The 24,892-nt window shown below is 44.6% G+C and overlaps 2 protein-coding genes across 8 annotated transcripts in view; one reads left to right on the plus strand and one right to left on the minus strand.

Moving 5' to 3' along the window:
* Positions 1-21,462, plus strand: part of LOC109903938 (T-lymphoma invasion and metastasis-inducing protein 2-like) — a 114,221-nt gene extending 92,759 nt beyond the window's left edge. For all 4 annotated transcript variants that reach the window (XM_020500961.2, XM_031788268.1, XM_031788269.1 and 1 more), the window contains 10 exons: positions 183-308; positions 771-879; positions 3,883-4,062; positions 4,140-4,258; positions 8,416-8,524; positions 8,902-8,960; positions 17,268-17,370; positions 17,472-17,559; positions 17,795-17,940; positions 18,678-21,462. In XM_020500961.2, coding sequence (XP_020356550.1) covers positions 183-308; positions 771-879; positions 3,883-4,062; positions 4,140-4,258; positions 8,416-8,524; positions 8,902-8,960; positions 17,268-17,370; positions 17,472-17,559; positions 17,795-17,940; positions 18,678-19,366 — 1,728 coding nt within the window. In that variant the 3' untranslated portion in view covers positions 19,367-21,462. The remainder of the gene's footprint in view (positions 1-182; positions 309-770; positions 880-3,882; positions 4,063-4,139; positions 4,259-8,415; positions 8,525-8,901; positions 8,961-17,267; positions 17,371-17,471; positions 17,560-17,794; positions 17,941-18,677) is intronic.
* The window catches only part of tfb1m (transcription factor B1, mitochondrial), a 45,297-nt gene continuing 40,563 nt past the window's right edge, over positions 20,159-24,892 (minus strand). For all 4 annotated transcript variants that reach the window (XM_020500968.2, XM_020500970.2, XM_020500967.2 and 1 more), the window contains exons 7-8: positions 23,444-23,571; positions 20,159-22,796 (exon numbers count right to left, since the gene is read on the minus strand). In XM_020500968.2, the coding sequence (XP_020356557.1) occupies positions 22,550-22,796; positions 23,444-23,571 (375 nt within the window). In that variant the 3' untranslated portion in view covers positions 20,159-22,549. The remainder of the gene's footprint in view (positions 22,797-23,443; positions 23,572-24,892) is intronic.

Here is a 24,892-nt window from a genome sequence, read left to right on the forward strand (position 1 = left end):
CCTGAATATCTTTTAATGAAGGTGTGGGAGAGCCAGGGAGTGGGAGATTGTATTAGAGGTGGAAGGAAAGAGAGGCTGTTCCTAAGTGCCTCTCTCACACGTGGGACATGTGAGGTGGAGGTGAACGAGTGACTGCCTGCTGTTAGGTCTTTGACCAGGCTCCTGTCTCTCCTTTCCTTCAGATGGATAGTCTGTTTGGCAGCCTGCCAGAGATGCTGGACTTCCAGCGGGTGTTCCTGCAGACGCTGGAGGAGAGGATCGCCTCTTCACCTGACTTCCGAACGCTGGAGACCCCTGAGCAGTTTAAGGTACGGTAGTTTGGAGTACACACACGTGCCCCTTATGTTACAACTGCCTCTGCCAAACATCTCTTGCAGTAATCACACTTGACATGAAACCGCATACTCACAGGCTTATTAACCAGTTAGCTATGATGTTCTGTCACACCTTGGGATATTCATTATTGAAGACATGTCACAGGTTCACGCATGGTTGATTTACTGCATTGACAAGGCAACACGTGTGGCCTATTGATTTTGTGATGTTGACTTGGAGAATTGTATCTCCAAGTCAAAGAGCACTGGACTCAGAGGTTAGAGGGGGTGGGGCCTGGGGGATTTTAAACATTGTCCCATGGGAGGGAGGTGAGCGTGGTCAGGTCACGACTTCAAATGTTCTCTCCCATCCCTCTCTCCTTCACACTCTCCCTCCGTCTCTCTCTTTCTCTCTCTCTCTCTTGGCTGTCTCTGTCTCTCTCTCTGTGATTCTAGAAGCTTCTCTTCTCTCTGGGTGGATCCTTCCTGTACTACGCTGATCACTTCAAGCTCTACAGCGGTTTCTGTGCCAACCACATCAAGGTCCAGAAAGTCCTGGAGAGAGGTACAGGTCTCCCCTCTACCCTACGCTGCCCCCCCCCCCCCCCAACCCCACACCTGCACACAATACCCACTTGTACCTCCATGACATCATCCCCACCATCCCCATGTAAATAACATGGTTGACTGGGCTCCTATGGTCCATCATCAACAAGGAACTCTGGTAAAATGTCTCTGAGAGGAGCTACTCGCTTGGTAAAAGTGCAATTCCACTTCAACCTCCTCTCTCCTTGTCTTAACTCTATCAATCTGGACTCCCTACGTTGTCTTTCATATCAATTCAACTGTGAAAGGCTTCCCACTGGAAAACTGTGAAAGTGCCTAGGCTAGCTGAAGTCTCCCCCATTGCGCGGCACAGCTGAAGCTGGTCTATAATGAGAGAGAGAGAGAGACTATTAAACGCTGACGAGGACTGCTAGTAATTTTGAGCGGCCCTGTGTATATGATTGAATATAAACGTTGAACTGAATTTATTTCTATGACGTTGGCCTCCTCCATTTTGGGCACACTGCCCAGTGCAGAATGAATTAAACAGAGTGGGAAAATTGCACCCTTGTGCCTCTTAAATTCCTCCCATTACAAGATTCTGTGCGGCATTCCTTGAAGCAGGTACCGAAATTGAGTTTTAATGGCACAGGGAGAATCTGGAAAGTGGTTTGGCCTTTTCCACAACGGTCTCTGATGAATCAGAATGAACTGGAGTAGGAAACAGCAGAGTAAACATGATAAATCACTACAGCACTACTGTTACAGGGGAGCAGTGCATTAGAGCAGAACTCTGCAGCACAGTATAGTACAACACACAGCACAGGCCAGCAGTACACAGCACAGCCTAGCACAGTGGAACTCAGCACAGCTGCGGGCATCCACAGAGAATCCGTGGGTGTCTGTCAGCGGTTCTAGTAATTACGCGCTCTCGTTCTCCCTGGGTTCTCGCTGCACACACACTTTACGTTTACTCGTTAATTGCCTGCCAATTACTGTGTGAAGTGTCAATGCGGATGTCTGTCTGTGGCTCAGAGTGCTATAATGAATACTCTAATGGCATCTCAATCCTTCCACACATAGTGAGACGAACAGCGAGGTGGCGAGGAATGTCAACACCTGACCTCCAGAAAGTCTTTCAATGCGTTACGGTGCTAGACCACACAGCACCCAATATTAGCATCTCTCCACTCTATACACTGTGAATGAAAATCACTGCAGTGATTCTTTTGAAGCGCCGTCTTTTGAATGGTGTTTTGTGTTTTGAGTGGTGTGGCAGTCTCATGTCGACACCATGTTTTACAGTATCTACAGTGCATTTGAAAAGTGTTCAGATCCCTTGACTTTTTCCACATTTTGTTACGTTACAGCCGTATTCTAATATAGATGCAATCTTTTCCCCACCCTCATCAATCTACACACAATACCTCATAATGACAAAGCAAAAACAGGTTTTTAGGAATGTTTGCAAATGCATTAAAAATAATAAACTGAAATATCACATTTACATAAGTATTCAGACCCTTTACTCAGTACTTTGTTGAAGCACCTTTGGCAGCAATTACAGCCTCCAGTCTTCTTGGGTATGACGCTACAAGCTTGGCACACCTTTAGTTGGGGAGTTTCTCCCATTGTTCTCTGAAGATCCTCTCAAGCTCTGTCAGGTTGGATGGGGAGCATCGCTACACAGCTATTTTCAGGTCTCTCCAGATATGTTCAATGGGGTTCAAGTCTGGGCTCTGGCTGGGCCACTGAGGGAAATTCAGAGACTTGTCCTGAAGCCACTCCTTCGTTGTCTTGGCTGCGTGCTTAGGGTCGTTGTCCTGTTTTAAGGTGAACTTTTGCCCCACTCTGAAATTGGTTTTCATCAAGGATCTCTCTGTACTTTGCTCCGTTCATCGATCCTGAATAGTCTCCCAGTCCCTACCACTGAAAAACATCCTCACAGCATGATGTGGCTACCACCATGCTTCACTGTAGGGATGGTGCCAGATTTCCTCCAGACGTGACGCTTGGCATTCAGGCCATAGAGTTCAATCTTGGTTTCATCAGACCAGAGAATCTTGGTTCTCATGGTGTGAGAATCTTTAGGTGCCTTTAGGCAAACTCTAAGCAGGCTGTCGTGCATTTTCAGGCCACTCTATCATAAAGGCCTGATTGGTGGAGTGCTGCAGAGATGGTTGTCCTTCTGGAAGGTTCTCCCATCTCCACAGAGGAACTCTGGAGCTCTGTCAGATTGACCATCGGGTCCTTGGTCACCTCCCTGATCAATGCCCTTCACCCCCGATTTCTCAGTTTGGACTGGCAGCTAGCTCTAGGAAGAGTCTTGGTGGTTCCAAACTTCTTCCATTTAAGACATTTTTTGGTACCCTTCCCCATAGCTGTCTCGGCACAATCCTGTCTCGGAGCTCTACAGATAATTCCTTTGACCTCATGGCTTAGTTTTTGCTCTGACATGCACTGTCAACTGTGGGACCTTATATAGACAGGTGAGTGCCTTTCCAAATCATGTCCAATCAATTGAATTTACCACGGGTAGACTCCAAGTTGTAGAAACGGTGCACCTGAGCTCAATTTCAAGTCTCATCGCAAAGGGTCTGAATACTCATGTAAGTAAGGTATCTGTATTCTATTTTTAATAAATTTGCTAACATTTCTAAAAACCTTTTGTTGCTTTGTCATTATGGGGTATTGTGTGTAGATTGATGAAGAAAAAATATATATAATCCATTTTAGACGTAACGTAACAAAATGTGGAAAAAGTCAAGGGGTCTGAATACTTTCTGAATGCACTGTACATACCTGCAGCTTGCGATTTTACTTCAGTGGTCATGCTAGGGTGAGAAGTAGCCTATACTGCCCCCCTGTGGACAATTATTATTGCACCAAGATACCATGGTAGGTCTAATGCTAGCACCACCAAGCACAGTCCTCCAAGCTTGCTGCAGTATGAGAGATGTGATTAAAAGTACTGACATGTACAGGGCTTGGTAAAGTAAGTATGTTTGTCTGTTGTCTACAGCGAAGACTGACCTGGCCTTTAAGGAGTTTCTGGATGCGAGGAACCCAACGAAGCAGCACTCGTCCACCCTGGAGTCCTACCTGATCAAACCAGTCCAGAGAGTGTTGAAATACCCTCTACTTCTCCGAGAGCTAGTGTCCCTTACTGACACAGACAGCGAGGAGCACTACCACCTCACAGGTACATTGAAGACACACACACACACACACACACACAGACAGACAATAATCCTTCCCTCTCCTCTCCTGTATCCCCAGAGGCCCTGAAGGCCATGGAGAAGGTGGCCAGCCACATCAATGAGATGCAGAAGATCTATGAGGACTATGGCTCTGTGTTTGACCAGCTGGTGGCAGAGCAGAGTGGCCCTGAGAAGGAGGTAGCTATACTGTACCCTGCTGCTTTACCCTCTGCCTCTGTTACAGCAGCTTTCATCACACTCGCTCATATCTTTAATCTGGACACGTACTTAGGCTAAAACCAGCACAGCCTACGTTTGCTGCATAACCGTCAAGGTCAATTCAGTCTATTCAAGGGTTCTTGGTGAGACGTCTCTTCCAGAAACTGGTTGGAAATAGCTAAGTTCCCCTGTAGATACTTCCTCCTATAGATACTCAACATACACCCCACATAGATAGCACTTGGTTGAGGTTGGGGTGGCTAACAGACCTCCATCCTATGCTAGCTTGCTACCGATGCCCTGGCTAGCTGTCTAAATCACCAACCAACCTCTCCACTCACCGGACCCTTTTGATCACTCGACTAAGCATGCCTATCCTTAATGTCAATATGTCTTGTCCATTTCTGTTCTGGTTAGTGTTTATTGGCTTATTTCACTGTAGAGCCTCTAGTCCTGCTCACTATACCTTATCCAACCTATTAGTTCCACCACCCACACATGCAATGACATCTCCTGGTTTCAACGATGTTTCTAGAGACAATATCTCTCTCTTCATCACTCAATACCTAGGTTTACCTCCACTGTATTCACATCCTGCCATACATTTGTCTGTACATTATACCTTGATGCTATTTTATCGCCCCCAGAAACCTCCTTTTACTCTATGTTCCAGACGTTCTAGACGACCAATTCTCATAGCTTTTAGCCGTACCCTTATTCTACTCCTCCTATGTTCCTCTGGCGATGTAGAGGTGAATCCAGGCCCTGCAGTGCCTAGCTCCACTCCTATTCCCCAGGCGCTCTCTTTTGACGACTTCTGTAACCGTAATAGCCTTGGTTTCATGCATGTTAACATTAGAAGCCTCCTCCCTAAGTTTGTTCTATTCACTGCTTTAGCACACTCTGCCAACCCGGATGTTCTAGCTGTGTCTGAATCCTGGCTTAGGAAGACCACCAAAAATTCTGAAGTTTTAATTCCAAACTACAACATTTTCAGACAAGATAGAACTGCCAAAGGGGGCGGTGTTGCAATCTACTGCAAAGATAGCCTGCAGAGTTCTGTCCTACTATCCAGGTCTGTACCCAAACAATTTGAACTTCTACTTTTAAAAATCCACCTCTCTAAAAACAAGTCTCTCACCGTTGCCGCCTGCTATAGACCACCCTCTGCCCCCAGCTGTGCTCTGGACACCATATGTGAACTGATTGCCCCCCATCTATCTTCAGAGTTCGTGCTGCTAGGCGACCTAAACTGGAACATGCTTAACACCCCAGCCATCCTACAATCTAAACTTGATGCCCTCAATCTCACACAAATAATCAATGAACCTACCAGGTACCTCCCCAAAACCTTAAACACGGGCACCCTCATAGATATCATCCTAACCAACTTCCCCTCTAAATACACCTCTGCTGTCTTCAACCAAGATCTCAGCGATCACTGCCTCATTGCCTGCATCCGTAATGGGTCAGCGGTCAAACGACCTCCACTCATCACTGTAAAACGCTCCCTGAAACACTTCTGCGAGCAGGCCTTTCTAATCGACCTGGCCGGGGTATCCTGGAAGGATATTGATCTCATCCCGTCAGTAGAGGATGCCTGGATATTTTTTTAAAATGCCTTCCTAACCATCTTAAATAAACATGCCCCATTCAAGAAATTTAGAACCAGGAACAGATATAGCCCTTGGTTCTCCCCAGACCTGACTGCCCTTAACCAACACAAAAACATCCTATGGCGTTCTGCATTAGCATCGAACAGCCCCCGTGATATGCAGCTGTTCAGGGAAGCTAGAAATCATTATACACAGGCAGTTAGAAAAGCCAAGGCTAGCTTTTTCAAGCAGAAATTTGCTTCCTGCAACACTAACTCAAAAAAGTTCTGGGACACTGTAAAGTCCATGGAGAATAAGAACACCTCCTCCCAGCTGCCCACTGCACTGAAGATAGGAAACACTGTCACCACTGATAAATCCACCATAATTGAGAATTTCAATAAGCATTTTTCTACGGCTGGCCATGCTTTCCACCTGGCTACTCCTACCCCGGACAACAGCACTGCACCCCCAACAGCAACTCGCCCAAGCCTTCCCCATTTCTCCTTCTCCCAAATCCATTCAGCTGATGTTCTGAAAGAGCTGCAAAATCTGGACCCCTACAAATCAGCCGGGCTAGACAATCTGGACCCTTTCTTTCTAAAATTATCTGCCGAAATTGTTGCCACCCCTATTACTAGCCTGTTCAACCTCTCTTTCGTGTCGTCTGAGATTCCCAAAGATTGGAAAGCAGCTGCGGTCATCCCCCTCTTCAAAGGGGGGGACACTCTTGACCCAAACTGCTACAGACCTATATCTATCCTACCGTGCCTTTCTAAGGTCTTCGAAAGCCAAGTCAACAAACAGATTACCGACCATTTCGAATCTCACCATACCTTCTCTGCTATGCAATCTGGTTTCAGAGCTGGTCATGGGTGCACCTCAGCCACGCTCAAGGTCCTAAACGATATCTTAACCGCCATCGATAAGAAACATTACTGTGCAGCCGTATTCATTGATCTGGCCAAGGCTTTCGACTCTGTCAATCACCATATCCTCATCGGCAGACTCGACAGCCTTGGTTTCTCAAATGATTGCCTCGCCTGGTTCACCAACTACTTCTCTGATAGAGTTCAGTGTGTCAAGTCGGAGGGTCTGCTGTCCGGACCTCTGGCAGTCTCTATGGGGGTGCCACAGGGTTCAATTCTTGGACCGACTCTCTTCTCTGTATACATCAATGAGGTCGCTCTTGCTGCTGGTGAGTCCCTGATCCACCTCTACGCAGACGACACCATTCTGTATACTTCCGGCCCTTCTTTGGACACTGTGTTAACAACCCTCCAGGCAAGCTTCAATGCCATACAACTCTCCTTCCGTGGCCTCCAATTGCTCTTAAATACAAGTAAAACTAAATGCATGCTCTTCAACCGATCGCTACCTGCACCTACCCGCCTGTCCAACATCACTACTCTGGACGGCTCTGACTTAGAATACGTGGACAACTACAAATACTTAGGTGTCTGGTTAGACTGTAAACTCTCCTTCCAGACCCATATCAAACATCTCCAATCCAAAGTTAAATCTAGAATTGGCTTCCTATTTCGCAACAAAGCATCCTTCACTCATGCTGCCAAACATACCCTTGTAAAACTGACCATCCTACCAATCCTCGACTTTGGCGATGTCATTTACAAAATAGCCTCCAATACCCTACTCAACAAATTGGATGCAGTCTATCACAGTGCAATCCGTTTTATCACCAAAGCCCCATATACTACCCACCATTGCGACCTGTACGCTCTCGTTGGCTGGCCCTCGCTTCATACTCGTCGCCAAACCCACTGGCTCCATGTCATCTACAAGACCCTGCTAGGTAAAGTCCCCCCTTATCTCAGCTCGCTGGTCACCATAGCATCTCCCACCTGTAGCACACGCTCCAGCAGGTATATCTCTCTAGTCACCCCCAAGACCAATTCTTTCTTTGGCCGCCTCTCCTTCCAGTTCTCTGCTGCCAATGACTGGAACGAACTACAAAAATCTCTGAAACTGGAAACACTTATCTCCCTCACTAGCTTTAAGCACCAACTGTCAGAGCAGCTCACAGATTACTGCACCTGTACATAGCCCACCTAAAATTTAGCCCAAACAACTACCTCTTTCCCAACTGTATTTAATTTTTATTTATTTATTTATTTTGCTCCTTTGCACCCCATTATTTTTTTATTTCTACTTTGCACATTCTTCCATTGCAAAACTACCATTCCAGTATTTTACTTGCTATATTGTATTTACTTTGCCATCATGGCCTTTTTTGCCTTTACCTCCCTTCTCACCTCATTTGCTCACATTGTATATAGACTTGTTTATACTGCATTATTGACTGTATGTTTGTTTTTACTCCATGTGTAACTCTGTGTCGTTTTATCTGTCGAACTGCTTTGCTTTATCTTGGCCAGGTCGCAATTGTAAATGAGAACTTGTTCTCAACTTGCCTACCTGGTTAAATAAAGGTAAAATAAATAAATAAATAAAAAGGTAGCCGAAGCCCCATTCCCTGTACAGATACAGTACTTAGTATGTCCCTCACACACTCTCTCCCAGGTCACGGAGCTTTCCATGGGAGAATTCCTCATGCATTCCTCTGTCGTCTGGCTCAACCCCCATGTCTCGCTGGGCCGCATGAGAAAGGACCCCGACCTGACCGTGTTTGGTGAGTTGGAGAGACACTGTACTGCTACTGCAGCATTATGGGAAAGAGATTGCCTGGCCTCTGCCAGAGCCAGAGGCGGTTGGCAGTCTGTCTGCCTGGACTCCTATCAAATTCCATTTGAAATGCTGAGTCTCCTGGCTTTAGACAAACGCATGTAAACCCAACACACATTTAATGACTATCTATTAGATACATGTATTGTATATCCACCTGAATATTACTGGTACTGATTAACCCTGTTATACCAGTATGATTTGGGGCTTTATGGATATAGTGCCAATATGTTGTAAATTCAGATCGCTTCTGAGGGGATGGATTTCCCCGTGTACATTCCCAAAGTTGTGTTCATCCTCAGTGTTCATGTGGTTTCTCTTCAGTGTTCAAGAAGGCGGTGATACTCGTCTATAGGGAGAGTAACAAGCTCAAGAAGAAGATGGTGAGTCCTCTCTCTCTATCGCTTTCATTTACTTTTATACAGGGGTGAAGGTTAGCCGGTATGGCACCCCGGCAAAATAAATAGAGGGGGTACGCCGTACTGGTTAAACGTCACCCTATCATAATTAATACCACATGTCCAAAAACTATAGATCATTACACTATTATTTAACATTACGGCATGTCAGCCGCATGGAAAAGGAGCGAACTGACTTGAAGCTGGGTGGTATACGCTCCAAATTGATTTATGGTTTGACCAGAATACTTACATTTTGCAAAGGCAGAGATGAGTGGCCCGACACCGAGGTGCACGTGGACGCAATTCAGGCTACAAGTGTAGGCCTAATGACATTCAGATATTGTCATTACAGTACAATGTAGGTGTTTTATAACAGAGGTCTCTTTCCATTCATCAAATGGCAGGTGCACAGTGTTGGGGTTGGATACTGGGAATATTTTCTGAGGGGATGAGTGTTCATGGGTGGCCTACAGAGTTCACAGGTGGCCTACAGAGTTCACGGGTGGCCTACAGAGTTCACGGGTGGCCTACAGAACCTTTTGAAGTGATTGTTTGACAATCAGATGAAAACTTCATGACTGGTTGTGTTTCTGCCACATTAAAAGGCATAGACTGCGTGTCCATAAAGTTTTCCCTAAAGTAACTTGAATTACATTTTCAAAATTATAATGCCAAATAAGCTTAGGCCTAATCTTGTGTCCTATCTAAACAGGAATAAATACAACCATTCAAAATAGGCTACTTCATCAGAAAGCATGATTTGGCCGGAGGATCATTAGCTTTAAATAAAATGTGCATAGCCTACAGTTGGAAGGGCCCGCATTTTGGGGAGCTTCCGCTGCAAACCCTGGGGCGGCAGGGTAGCCTAGTGGTTAGAACGTTGGACTAGTAACCGGAAGGTTGCAAGTTCAAATCCCTGAGCTGACAAGGTATAAATCTGTCGTTCTGCCCCTGAACAGGCAGTTAACCCACTGTTCCTAGGCCGTCATTGAAAATAAGAATTTGTTCTTAACTGACTTGCCTAGTTAAATAAAGAATAAAAAAATAAAAAAATGATTGTTGATTTGTGACTGTCAGTGAAAAGCAGAGAGACTCAGCCAGGCATATTGCAATATTTGAAAATACAATCGCGGATAAACTGTTTGGAAAGCTAAAGGCTATTGCTGTAGAGATGACATTGAAAAAACTTTGGTCTGTCTTTTGGTTATCAAAATTCTCAACTTAATTGAGAGTAGAGTAGAGGGCTTAGAGAGCTGCCCTGCAGTACACCATACTTTACATGTTTGACATTAGAGAAGCCTCCATTAAAGAACACCCTTTGAGTTATATTAGATAGATAGCTCTGAATCAACTATATGGCAGAGGTTGAAAAGCCATAACATAGAAGTTTTTTCAACAACAGGTTATGGTCAATAATATCAAATGCTGCACTGAAGTCTAACAGTACAGCTCCCACAATCTTATTATCAATTTCTTTCAACCAATCATCAGTCATTTGTGTCAGTGCAGTACATGTTGAGTGCCCTTCTCTATAAGCATGCTGAAAGTCTGTTGTTAATTTGTTTACAGAGAAATAGCTTTGTATTTGGTCAAACACCATTTTTTCCAACAGTTTGCTAAGAGCTGGCAGCAAGCTTATAGGTCTGCAGTTAGAACCAAAATGTTAGCACTCTTGGGTAGCGGAATTACTTTGGCTTCCCTCCATGCTTGAGGACAAGGACTTTCCTCTAGGTTCAGATAAAAAAATATGACAGATAGGAGTGGCTATAGAGTCAGCTACCATCCTCAGTTGCTTTCCATCTAAGTTGTCAATGCCAGGAGGATTGACATTATTGATCGATAACAATACATTTTCCACCTCTCCCACACTAACTTTAATGAAATTATAACTTGCAATGCTTTTCTTTCATTATTTGTTTTTTATGCATGAATACAATTGCTCACTGTTCGTTGTTGGCATTTCCTGCCTAAGTTTGCCCACTTTGCCAATGAAATAATCATTAAAATAATTGCTAACATCAAATGGTTTTGTGATGAATAAGCAATCTGATTTGATGAAAGATGGAGTTGAATTTGTCTTTCTGACTATTTTTTTCCCCCATCATTCTTCATATCATTGATCTCGGTTTCTTCTTTTTGTTGAGTTTAGTCACATAATTTCTCAATTTGCAGGAAGTCAGCCAGTCAGATGTGCAGCCAGACTTATTAGCCACTCCGTTTGCCCCATCTCTTTCAACTCCTCCTCAATCCATGGAGCCTCAACAGTTCTAAGAGTTAGTTTCTCAACAGGTGTATGTTTATCAATAATTAGAAGAAGCAATTTCATCAAGTGCAGTGTCTGGATGCTCCTCATTAATTACATCAGAACAACAAATATTTTTAACATTATCCACATAAGAGTCACAGCAAAATCTTTTGTATGATCTCTTCTACACCATTTTAGGCCCAGCTGTTGGAACTTTTGCTTTCCTGGATATAGCCACTATATTGTGATCACTGCATCCTACAGAATTAGTAAAAATGAGATTGATACATGTGGATGATCTTGTTTCTGTAGTGTTTGTAAACACCCTGGTAGGTGGATTAATAACCTGAACCAGATTACAGGCACTGGTTACAGTAAGAAGCTTCCTCTTGAGCGGACAGCTTGATGAAAACCAGTCAATATTTAGGTCCCCAAGAAAGTAGACCTCTCTGTTTACATCACATACAGTTGAAGTCGGAAGTTTACATACACTTAGATTGGAGTCATTAAAACTCATTTTTCAACCACTCCACAAAGTTCTTGTTAACAAACTATAGTTTTGGCAAGTCGGTTAGGACATCTACATTGTGCATGACACAAGTACTTTTTCCAACAATTGTTTACAGACAGATTATTTAACTTATAATTCACTGTATCACAATTCCAGTGGGTCAGAAGTTTACATACACTAAGTTGTCTGTGCCTTTAAACAGCTTGGAAAATTCCAGAAAATGATGTCATTGCTTTAGAAGCTTCTGATAGGCTAATTGACATAATTTGAGTCAATTGTAGGTGTACCTGTGGATGTATTTCAAAGCCTACCTTCAAACTTTGCTTGACATCATGGGAAAATCAAAAGAAATCAGCCAAGAACTCAGAAAAAAATGTGTATACCTCCAAGTCTGGTTCATTCTTGGGAGCAATTTCCAAACGCCTGAAGGTACCACGCTCATCTGTATAAACACCATGGAACCTCGCAGCCGTCATACCGCTCAGGAAGAAGACGCATTCTGTCTCCTAGAGATGAATCTACATTGATGTGAAAAGTGTAAATCAATCCCAGAACAACAGCAAAGGACCTTGTGAAGATGCTGGAGGAAACGGGTACAAAAGTATCTATATCCACAGTAAAAACGAGTCCTATATCGACATAACCTGAAAGGCCACTTAGCAAGGTAGAAGCTACTGCTCCGAAACCACCAATAAAAAGCCAGACTATGGTTTGCAACTGCACTTGGGGACAAAGATCATACTTTTTGGAGAAATGGCTTCTGGTCTGATGAAACAAAAATAGAACTGTTTGGCCGTAATGACCATTGTTATGTTTGTAGGAAAAAGGGGGAGGCTTGCAAGCCGAAGAACACCATCCCATCCGTGAAGCACGGGGTGGCAGCATGTTGTGGGGGTGCTTTGCTGCAGGAGGGCCCGGTGCACTTCACAAAATAGATGGCATCATGAGGGAGGAAAATGATGTGGATATATTGAAGCAACATCTCAAGACATCAGTCAGGAAGTTAAAGCTTGGTCGCAAATGGGTCTTCCAAATGGACAATGAACCCAAGCATACTTCCAAAGTTGTAGCAAAATGGCTTAAGGAAAACAAAGTCAAGGTATTGGAGTGGCCATCACAAAGCCCTGACCTCAATCCTATAGAAAATTTGTGGGCAGAACTGAAAAAGTGTGTGCGAGCAAGGACGCCTACAAACCTGACTCAGTTACACCAGCTCTGTCAGGAGGAATGGGCCAAAATTCACCCAACTTATTGTGGAAAGCTTGTGGAAGACTACGTGAAACGTTTGACCCAAGTTAAACAATTTACAGGAAATGCTACCATTCTGGCCTACTGGGAATGTGATGAAATAAATAAAAGCTGAAATAAATAATTCTCTCTACTATTATTCTGACATTTCACATTATTAAAATAAAGTGGTGATCCTAGCTAACCTAAGACAGGGAATTTTTACTAGGATTAAATGTCAGGAATTGTGAAAAACTAAGTTTAAATGTATTTGGCAAAGGTGTATGTAAACTTCCAACTTCAAATGTACACTATCAAGCATTTCTCACACATATTATTTAGATACTGACTGTTAGCACTTGGTGGCCTATAGCAACACCCCTAAAGAAAAGGCTTTAGATGTGCCAAGTGAAACTGCAACCACAACACTTCAATAACACTTGTATTAGATCTTCTCTTTGCATGGCGGGGCGGCAGGGTAGCCTATTGGTTAGAGCGTTGGACTAGTAACCGAAAGGTTGCAAGTTCGAATTCCCGAGCTGACAAGGTACAAATCTGTCGTTCTGCCCCTGAACAGGCAGTTAACTGTTCCTAGGCCGTCATTGAAAATAAGAATTTGTTCTTAACTGACTTGCCTAGTAAAATAAAGGTAAAATAAAAAAATTACAAGGAAATGGCTCTGAATATATACAGCAACTCCTCAAACATTTCTGTCTCTTCTATAGATGTTATATCCTTGTATTGCTACTGCTGTATCATCAAATGAATTGTCTAAGTGAGTCTCAGAAATGGTTAACATGCTATCTGATGTTAGCAAGTTATTGATTTCATGAACCTTATTTTTAAAGCTACACAAGGAGAAGAAATGTATCTGATATAACCTAGGCCTACTCTACACCACTAGGCACTGCATTGAACAGTATTTCTTGCAATTACACGGCGTGTACAAAACATTAGGAACATAAACTGGCCAAGTGAATCCAATAAGGGATCATAGCTTTCATCTGATGTCACCTGTTAAATCCACTTCAGATCAGTGTAGATGAAGGGGAGGAGATGGGTTAAAGAAGGATTTTTAAGCCTTGAGACAATTTAGACATGGATTGTGTATTTTATTTATTTATTTATTTTACCTTTATTTAACCAGGTAGGCAAATTGAGAACAAGTTCTCATTTACAATTGCGACCTGGGACCTGTGTATGCGTGCCATTCAGAAGGTGAATGGGCAAGACAAAAGATTGAAGTGCCTTTGAACGGGGTATGGTAGAAGGTGCCAGGCACACCGGTTTGTGTGTCAAGAACTGCAATGCTGCTGGGTTTTTCACACTAAACAGTTTCCCGTGTGTATCAAGAATGATCCACTACCCAAAGGACATCCAGCCAACAACAGGCCAGTGGTCGAAAACAGGTCATTGATGAAAGAGGACAAAGGAGGCTGACGCACATTGTGCACAGACGGGCTACAGTTGTTCAACTGACAGTCCAGTACAACATTGGTGCCCAAATACCCATAAAAGAATGCACAACTCGTCGTACCTTGACAAAAATGGGGTATGGCAGCCGATGACCTTAGAGTTCCACTTCTTTCAGCAAAAAACTGCAGTTGCAGTGGCTAAGGAATGAAAACACTGGACACCTGGAGAATTGGAAAAGCATTGCCTGGTCTGATTAATCCTGGTTCCTGCGGACACACGCTGATGACTAGGTGATGGAGAAAACCACGAGTACATGTATCCATAATGCCTTGTCAACATTGCAGGCTGGTGATGGTGTGATGTGTTTTCTTGGCACATATTGGGCCCCTTGATAAAAGTGGAGCAACGTTTGAATGGCACAAGATATCTGAACATCATTGCCAATCAGGTGCATCACTTCATGGCAGCAGTGTATCCATCAGCAGGATAATGCCCCATGCCAGAAGGCTAGGATTGTACAGGAATGGTTCCACCGAACATGACAGTGAATTCAGCTTCCTGCATTGGCCTGTCCAGTCACCAGATCTCAATCCAATTGAGAATCTGTGGGATGAGATGGAACTAGCTAATCGAAGTAGAGATTTACTACCAGCCAATCTAACACAACTGTGGGAAGCATTGGAGTCAACATGGGCCAGCATCCTTCTTAGGGTTGAATGGCGGGAACCCAGTTACCGAGATTTACCAGGATTAATGGCCCAAAACGACCCCATTTTCTCAGGATAAATAACTGCGAGAAACCGGTAAATTTAAAATAAATGATTTATATGATCAGCATGGCATGAAATGGAACTGTTAAATGATATGCCATGTCTAAACCTGGCTTCTCTACGGCCTCGGCATGATAAATCATCAACGCTCAGGGTGGGGACAGACAGCCCATCTCAGTATGGAGTACAGTTCACAATGCATATAGACCTATCATCTCATGGTAACTTTTTCTTGTGACAGAAAGGCCTACATTTGCTACAGTAATATAAAGACCAAATGAGTGTCTAATTTACCCATCCCCATCTGGCTTCAGGGGGTCACCTTGTTTTTTAATTGTAAAGATTTTTTAAAATTGCAGCTGCAGAGCTTTAAAAAAGCCCATCAATCCAATATTGTTGCTTTAAATCAGCACTCTGTCTTTCTCCATCAACTCCATTCAAATGACATCCAAAATAGATAATCCTGTTCTAGATTGACATGTAGCCCAATATTTAGATGTCCTACCTCTTTCAGGCAATAAATTAAATGCAGTATTAGCCTTATACTTAGCTAATGAATTATGGGTTATGCATAATGCACTTCTAACTTGTAGCCTCTGTCTCTTGCGCAATAAGCAAGCACCTGTGCTCCACTGGCCTCTCTCCTTAAAAAACGCTCCTTAGCTCTTGGAGTCCCATGCAGGAAAAGCTAGACTAGACTTTTATTTTTCATATAATTTCTTATACCAATAGACTATTCAAATAGGGACTCAAGCTCTTTGTTTGCTAAATGTTAAATAGAGCAGCAAATAGAACTCACTGGTAGCTTGAAAGACGAGCGAACACGCAATGGCGGAAGGCTATAGCAGTTATTTATTCAGACCCATAACAATTCAATCTTTAATCTTTGAATTAAGCAACAATAGATAGAGGTAGGCTCATACTATTCCCCTAGTGTTATTAAAGGTATATATGCGTCAGTCTACTAATTATACAAATAGAACTTATTATATTTAAAAAATAAAAATGGCATTTGCTAGCCTATACTTGTAACTTTGTAGGCCGTGTGGTTTGAAAGATGTGTGTAATTCCAGTCCATTATAATACAGTATAATACAGTACAGTAATACAATTCACACTCAAAAAGATTAGCCTACTGGAGCCAGTTTCATGTATTTACCCAAAAGAGCATACAGCTAGCTACATCTAAGGGCTTTTCTGTTTTTCTGTTGTGTGTAATGTCCAGTAGTCTATATCATATATGTGTTTTCTGGCTTGGGCTCATGACGATCAAAGCTCTAATCAAATCCAGACACGACTATTTCTATGCTTTATAAGGCTTTTGATTGACACATCTGGTTTTGATGGAAAATACCAGGTTACCCGGGAGAAAAGTGATTTATTCTCAGGATGGAACATTTGAAAAATACCAGGACAATATTCAACCATAATCCCTGTGGAATACTTTCGACACCTTGTCGAGTCCATGCCATGACATTTTTAAGAAGGTGGAAGGTGTTCCTAATGTTTTGTACACTGTGTATATTATTAGCCTAAATTATGACTATCCAATCAGCTTTTCCTAATGTGATATCTTACATACGTCTGCAAATGCCAGGATGCATGAAATGCTTTGTTCTAAAGGTGCATTTTTATGGTGAAAATGTGCTTCCTGAACATGAAACCCACACACCGCCTATGTTAAAAGGCATTGCATGTTAAAATGATATGACAAATCTTTACTAGGCCCAGGCTACTAGGCCCACAGACATCAGATATTAAATGAACAGGGACTCGATATCGAATTCTATTACACCTAGGCTATAAAAAACACTACATTGTGCGAGCACTTGCATGTCCCGTGCTGATAAGAAATGTACCTTCACCCCTGCTTTCATATGTCCCGTGCTGATAAGAAATGTACCTTCACCCCTGCTTTCATATGTCCCGTGCTGATAAGAAATGTACCTTCACCCCTGCTTTCATATGTCCCGTGCTGATAAGAAATGTACCTTCACCCCTGCTTTCATATGTCCCGTGCTGATAAGAAATGTACCTTCACCCCTGCTTTTATATGCCTTTTGATGTCAATAGTGCCTAACATCTCTCTCGTGTGTGTGTGTGTGTGTGTGTGCGTGCAGACCGCCCATCGCTTGGCGCACTCCCATGGAGACCTAGACCCCTTCAAGTTCCGCTGGCTCATCCCGCTCTCTGCACTGCAGGTCCGACTAGGCAACACTACAGGTAAGAGAGCAAGACACACAAACATGCACATACCATCGTGGCTCTCATTAACTATAGAAGAGATCACAGTCTTTTGAACTTCTCCAATCCCTTCCTCCTAGGAACTGAGACGACCTGCATCTGGGAGCTGATACATACCAAGTCTGAACTGGAGGGAAGGCCAGAGACGGTCTTCCAGCTGTGTAGCAGGTAAGAGAGAGTAGCAGTTCCGACTGGAGACTATGGATCTATAGCTCTCATCCTTGACTGCCTTCTACAAGGTCAGGGATGTGCATGGACTCTCTAGCCAATCAGTGGTCCATTGAGTGTCAGGGGAAAATGATCCCCAGCAGGATAGTGCCCCCCCTACTGTAGACTCACTGAGTGAATTAGCCCCTTTCTATCAGCGTATGCTATATAAAGATTCCCGCTGTCTCCTTCCCAGTGTCCCAGAGTGCAAAGTCAACATTATCAAGGTTATCCGCTCCATCCTCCGGGAAAACGTCAGGCGGAACATGCGCCCGGCCGAGAGGGGGTGTAAGGAGCGCCTCACGCCTCTACGCAGCACCCTGCCCTCCTCTGCCAGGATAGGTGAGTCCCATCCCTACCCTGTTCCAAAAAAATCACTGCTTTGATTTCTATTTAAGTGATGATGCCCTCAAAGCCGGTGTTTGGAGGACATATTGGCACTGGTGTTTCGTCGAGGGGCGGCAAACTGTGCCAATATATTCTCCAAATACCGGCTTCCAGGGCATTATCATTTTATACAACGGGTTACCAACATATTCAAATATTGATTGACATATTTTCATTAAAAAAAGTTACTTTGAATAAATTCATCATACTATTTCATCATTCCACAAGATATAGTTCCAACACAAATCTAGGGTTGCTACCCAAGCCATTTGTGTTATTGGTTCGGTTGCCAGAGACTCCACCCAGTCCTTCAGCTACAGATACAATGTTGCAAATGTCGGAGAGACAGACAGCAAGGTCTATACAAATCTCTGCAGTTGAAAACTAAATGTTAAGTGTGAAAGAAATGTGATAATGTCTAGATGCTTTTTTATAGCATCTAGACTTTGGATTGCGCAGTCAGATGGAACAGAGTAAATAGGCCTTTTAAAGTCATAGATTTAGCCAGTTGTAACTTGTGAAAGAGACACTGGCTGGAATGCGGTTTTAGCCAATCAGCATTCAGGATTAGACCCACACGTTGTATAACTTTAAATTACATGACCTTGACTTACAAGATTATAAGCCCTCATTGTCCAGATATGAGTGAGTTTATTGCTCAGTTAGCAGTTCTCTCATTCTCCCCCCACCAGGTTCGACCAGAGCCTCCTGGCTGTGTAAGCAGCCCATGCCGGATCTCCCCTCAACAACCAGCACACTGAAACCTGGCCAGCCTGACTCTGACGAGGGCAGCCTGAGCAGCGGCACCCACAGCTCCTCTGGCGCTCCCCCAGCCAACGGTCCCACACAGCCGAAGACACTGCCCACCCGACAGGCCTGGTCCCGGGGCTCCCTGGGTAGCCAGCGCTCCTCTGCCTCTAGCTCTGTGAAGGAGTCAGACATCTTGAGTGATGAGGACGATGATGAGTTCAGTGAGTCTGGGGGGCGGCAGGAGGGGCAAGGGAGCTCCCTGACGAGCGCCATCGAGGCCCAGTTTCTCAGTCTGAGGCTGTCGGAGGAAGCAGCGTCCTCCCGGGCGCCGGCTCCCCGCGTGCAGCCAGAGGGAGCGGAGGTGGACACCCCGGAGAGCCCGCCCAAACTGGTTCAGGGCCACATCTGCCCCGTGAAGAGGAAAGGCAGCAGCAGCCTGCGGCATAGCCAGGGGGAACACAGCCGTTCCCTGGACAGCCAGACAGACGTGGCAACGATGGACCTCAACGCTCTACTGGAGAGAGAGTTCAGTGTGCAGAGCCTCACCTCCGTGGTTAACGAAGACTGTTTCTACGACCCTACGGACTCCTCAGACACCACATACACTGGCAGTGCCACCAACGCCTCGTAGGGTCAGGGATGGACACAAGGAGAGGAAGAAGGACCAAACCTCTGCCCAGCCCCTGCTCCCTGCCTCGGGGCATGGGCAATCCCGGTTCTGTTCTGTCCTAGTCCCAGGGTATCACAGGGTTCTGTTGTGCCTCAGCTCTGAAGTTAAACTGTGTTCCTGTGAGTGCGTACAGTAGGCTGGTCGTTCCATGAAATTAGTCCTTTTGGGTAGGATAACTTGGGGGGGGGGGGGGTTTATTTCACCTAATTTTAACATTGTCATGAAGAGCACATGTTGTACAATGTATAGTAAGTGCCAAATATAGTAATAGGGTTGAAGATTTAATCTTAAATCAGACATAAATCCCCTTGTGACTGGGGAAATGGAAGCATGCTGTGTGCAACAGGGAGGGACAATTTAATGCAAGCTTCACAAAAAAAATGTCGAGCCTGTCTGAGTAACACGTTGAATGTGTTATGCTTGACCCACTCAGTTTTCCACCACAAATCACCAGAGAATAGTACAACTAGCTCACCTGCTTTTAAACTTTTATTTGTCTATTAGGTGTTTCTTTGTGTAAACCTTTGACTGGTACTGTATTTAAAAAGGAGTAGTTTCACCATATTAAAATGAGAGTTCACTTCAAGTAACAGGGTCGATCTTAAAATGAGGGACAAAGGTAAATTAATCACTAATCGCATTAAATTAATCCTCTTCAGAAATGACTGTCAAAGCAACAAAATAAGTAGGGCTTTACAATGGTGGTGAAATATAGTAGGTTAACATCTTTCTAGAAGTCATATATGGTACACATCAAAATGCATATTTATTGAATGTTCCAAGTTGGGCACTTCATTTCATACAACAGGCTTTTAAAATACAATATTGGTGCACAGTTTCTACTGAAAATTTCAAAGGGACGCATTATGTGGAATGACCAAGGCAGATCCCACCTGCTTAGCTATGCACAGGTGTAAAAGGACAGATGAGTTGGTTTCCCCCCTAGAGAGAGACGAGGTGACTCTGTCCCTGATAATGACGGCAATGAATCTGCCGAGCACTGATGCACAACGTAGCTCCGCCTCCACCCAGCGCTCTACTGTATATGCCTCACTCTCCCCTTCTCTAAGGGGCCATCTCAATTGGCTTCCTCCCCTCGTCTCCTCGATATAGGAGAGGTGAGTATAATTTTGATGGATAGACTTTGCTCTCATCAGTCAGAGGAAAGGAGATGAGGATGCCACTTGAGATTCACCCTAAAAGCTTCACTTTAACTCCGGACTTTCTGTAGGAGTTAGGGCTCTAGTTCAATCCGTATCGCCGGAAGTTCAGCGTTACGTGATTGAACTTTTTAAAGGGAATGTTCCCGTGTTAGCGAAGACTGCATTCTGGGTAAATGTTGCATATGTTCAATTAAGCTTACGTTTCTAAGCTTATTCTGTGATGCTTTATCAATAGACTGAACAAAGCCCTTCATCTGAATCAACAGGATTGAATGGACATAGATTTTATTGCGACTCTGCCTTTCTGTATTTTGTGCACTAAAGTACACTGTTTGCCTATATTTGAAACATCATGGGATTTGTGTTTGTTTTTAAGCAATGTTTATTTATTGATCTGCAAAATAAATATGGGGTTAAGGCTTGAATTGAAGAAAATGTATTTTTTTCTCCCAATTAGATTTATTTTCAGTGTATTGAATGCGTATGGTTGTCCTCCTAAAGCTAGCTTCCAGTGTGTACAGGCGTTGTCAAATACAACTGCATGATTTCATTGAAACCATGCGTTGTCAACTTGCCCTGTTTGCAGCTCCCATACGTTTCTTTTCTATGTACTTGTGTACATATTTGTCCAGAATAGCTGTACTGTAAGTTAATTTGAATCTTTTATATTCTTACACATACTTGACATTTCTACAGGTAGATACGGCTGTAATTTGCAATAAATACAGTACCACAAGTAGTTTGGGTATATTTTTGTAAAGGTACTTTGTTTTTTAGCCGTTGCATCTTGAAGCTACTGTTTGCCCTCGACTCCACTTTAACACTTGCGTACCAATGAATGTGAAAAGCCCCTTTTTCTTATGGAGCTGTTTTATAAATAAACGTTATCTGCGAGAGCGCTTGTTTCATTTCAAAGCTGCCTCAGTCTGCCTTTAAGCTCATCTCATTAAACGTTTGTTTCAGCTCCATCCCTTGTTGAGCTGTCAGAAATGAAGACTCCTTGTCCTCTACATTGGACCAACGATACATAATAATTAATAGGTCATTGACAGAAGCAGGACAGAGTTGGAGGAAGAAACGTGCAAAAACTAAATTGCCAGGATTTTTATTTGTACACATCTGAGGATTGTGCAGCACAAACAAATGAATGAAACATTATTGTACTATTATCACAGATGGCCAGCGTTTTATTTATGACAAGGCACACAGAGTCCTCACTTTTTAGGATTTTAATAGCCTCACCAAGAGCTGACAACTTTCCAACAGCACGTCCCTCCTCTCCAGTTAGTGAGAGGGAGGTGGAATGGCCTGAATAACGTCAACATGTTCTCATTCTCTAAATCGTCCTGAAAATGTTTCCGGACTCCATCTCCCAGAGGACGAGGTAAGAACCAGGGTATAATATACGAGAGCTTGAAGCGCCAGGTAGCCTAGAGTGTTGGTAACCGAAAGGTCACTAGTTTGAGTTGCTGATCTGACAAGGTGAAAATCTGCCGCTGTGCCCTTGAGCAAGGCATGTAACCCTAATTGCTCTAGGCTGACCCTGGCTGTGACTCCATTCTCTGAATGTGAATCAGAGTTGAGATATGTAAAATATAAGAACCTATATAATGATTACCACAAATCTCCTGGTAATTTCACACACACTATTCTTTCTTTTCAACTGGACTGGAGTGCCTGAGCTCTAGATTAGTATGTGTGTTAGCTGTTCCAGTTTGGACCGAGGCCCATAGTCTCTCCCTCTCCTGCCACGGCCCAGTGTTCAGTTCTCCCCTGTTGTTTCCACCACAGTCCCTCTCTTCTATCCCATCTAAGATTCACGGTCTCATCCAGCGCCTCCGGGACTACAGTGAAATGGCGTTTAAAAATGCATGCGTGTGCCAGGTGGAAATGTCAGCGCTAAGAGCAGTGCGTTGTCTCTCTCGTCACTAACGGAGACTATTAGGCGTTCCTTCCACTCCGCCCTTTAAGCGCCTCTCTGTCAGACGGGCTGCTGAGTACCATTAGAGCTGCTGCCCGGGCGTCTGTGAAGGTGTTTGAGTCGGAGTTCCTCTCTGAAGTCGTAGGTGAGGAGACCCTGGTTCTCAGAGCAGAGGTGGCTGTAGGCATCCGCCAGGGCTCTGAAGTCAGGGATGGAGAGCTCCGTGGGGCGCAGGGTGGGGTCCACGTCCGCCTCACGCATCATTACCTCCGCCAGCTCCGGCCGTTGCGCCTCCGGGAACAGCATTCTGGGAAAATAACACATGTAGTCTCAGGTGGCATCACGGCCACTCATAGGTACAGTCAGGTCCAGAAGGAATCTGCTGAGTTTACAACCAATCATTTTCTAAATAAAAAAACAGACAAGTTCATTTAAATCAAACTAAATGCTGCCACAAATAAACAATGTTATTGTGATTAAATATGCAGACACGGGTGTAAAAAAAAAAGAAATCCGTAAAGAATCCATCGGACCGTACTGTAGATAACTCTATTCAGTTCTCAGACTATAGACTAGACATAGCCCCAGATGCCCTCACCAACACCACGGGTTTTCAGTTAGCATACAGAACAGCCAAACAGCTACATCCCCAGTACAGATGCTTGCTCAGCATCAGAGAGCTCATTCACAAGCTGTCTCTCCGCCCCCTGCAGGTACATCATTTATCATGCCTCGTCTTCCTATGACACCCCAATGACTCAGAACTGCTGCTCTCTTTTGTTCTCTGGGCCCCCTCACAGGCATGGGGGCGGCAGGGGAGAGGAGGAGTGAGAGAGCCATGAGCGGCTTTGTATAGAGCTGGTCAAGGATGAACAGAGTTGACTTAATGTGGAACGTAACAAAGAGAGAGAACTTGGAGTGTGTGAAGTGGGAGGAGGTAGAAATATTGCTTACTGGATTCCTTTGAGGCAGCGCTTCCTCCGGAACTGGAAGACGTTCCTGACTACTTTCTCCACCAGCTTAAAGGGCTGCTGGATCTGGGGCTGAGCCAGCGGTGTGAAGTGTACCACCCCCACGTCCACCTACACACACACAAGCAGCAGGGGTTCAAATAGATCTGTATGCAACACTGAATAGGATCCTCTCATTGTAGCAGAAAGAGTGGAGGAGAGGCAGAAGAGAGACAGGGTGGAAAGAGAGTAGAGGAGAGGCAGAAGAGAGACAGGGTGGAGAGAGAGGGAAAGAGAGTGGAGGAGAGGCAGGGTGGAGAGAGAGGGAAAGAGTGGAGGAGAGAGGGAAAGAGAGTGGAGGAGAGAGGGAAAGAGAGTGGAGGAGAGGCAGAGAGACAGGGTGGAGAGAGAGGGAAAGAGTGGAGGAGAGAGGGAAAGAGAGTGGAGAGGAAACGGAAATGGAAAAATAAAAGGTGATGCAGCGTGCGATGGATGGCAAGCCAGTCCCGGTTGCCACAGTAACACCTGTGCAAAAGAGCAGAAAAAGCCAGCCCTTTTCCTGTTATGCTGCCACTCAGTCAGCGACGTCCAATACCAGTGAGCCTGACAAGACACAAGGCGACACGTTCAAACGCACTTCTTAATCCCTAGCCTTTCTCTCCATTGTTCCAGCGGCTTGCTGTACTGTAGCTTCAACCTCAGAGGGATGGAGGAACCAGACAGGGGAACACAGCAGGCAGGGTTGGCCCAGCACACAGATCTTCCAAGGGGAGCGCTGGGCCAGTGGGAATCCTGGCTGTGGTTCCCCTCTCTAGCCGCCTCCCTCCCAATCCTCATGTCATAGCTAAGCTGATATGACAAACTGTTGAAGTAATTGTTCCAGACTCTGCAGTGCCTAGTCCTACTCCCCCTCTCTTCCTCACAAACTCCTCCTCTTCCTCACTTGCTCTATGCCTGTCTGAGCGTAATAAAGGGATTGAGCTCAGACTCGCAACACTTCTTTTGGTGGATCTGTGAATGTGCCGTAGGAAAGCAAAGCTTCCTCCCTCTCTCTTACATGAGGCTTCCAGGGGGGTCTAATGCAGATCGGGAGCCAGACATGAAGCACAGCCAGTCTGAGGAGTGGAACTATAGACCAATGACACGGCAGCGAGACACTGGACAACAGAGCGGAGCGCTTTAGCCTACCTGCTTTCACCTGGTCATATCCTTATTTCTCTGGTGTGAGCGCCGCTCAAGGGGACCACTGACTGACCTACCTACTCTGGGGACCAGCACGGCTCACTTCTCTGTCCACGGGGAGGGGAGAGGAGGTGCAGCCTGATACAGCCGAGGACACCACGACAGTGCCAGAAGGATACAGTCTGGACACATACAGATATTTACACAGGTATGTGAAAGGGGATACAGAGGATACTATATGAGGCAGATGGTACAGAGTGGATGGATAGAA

The sequence above is a fragment of the Oncorhynchus kisutch genome, linkage group LG14 (genome assembly GCF_002021735.2).
Source record: "Oncorhynchus kisutch isolate 150728-3 linkage group LG14, Okis_V2, whole genome shotgun sequence".
Classification (NCBI taxonomy): Eukaryota; Metazoa; Chordata; class Actinopteri; order Salmoniformes; family Salmonidae; genus Oncorhynchus; species Oncorhynchus kisutch.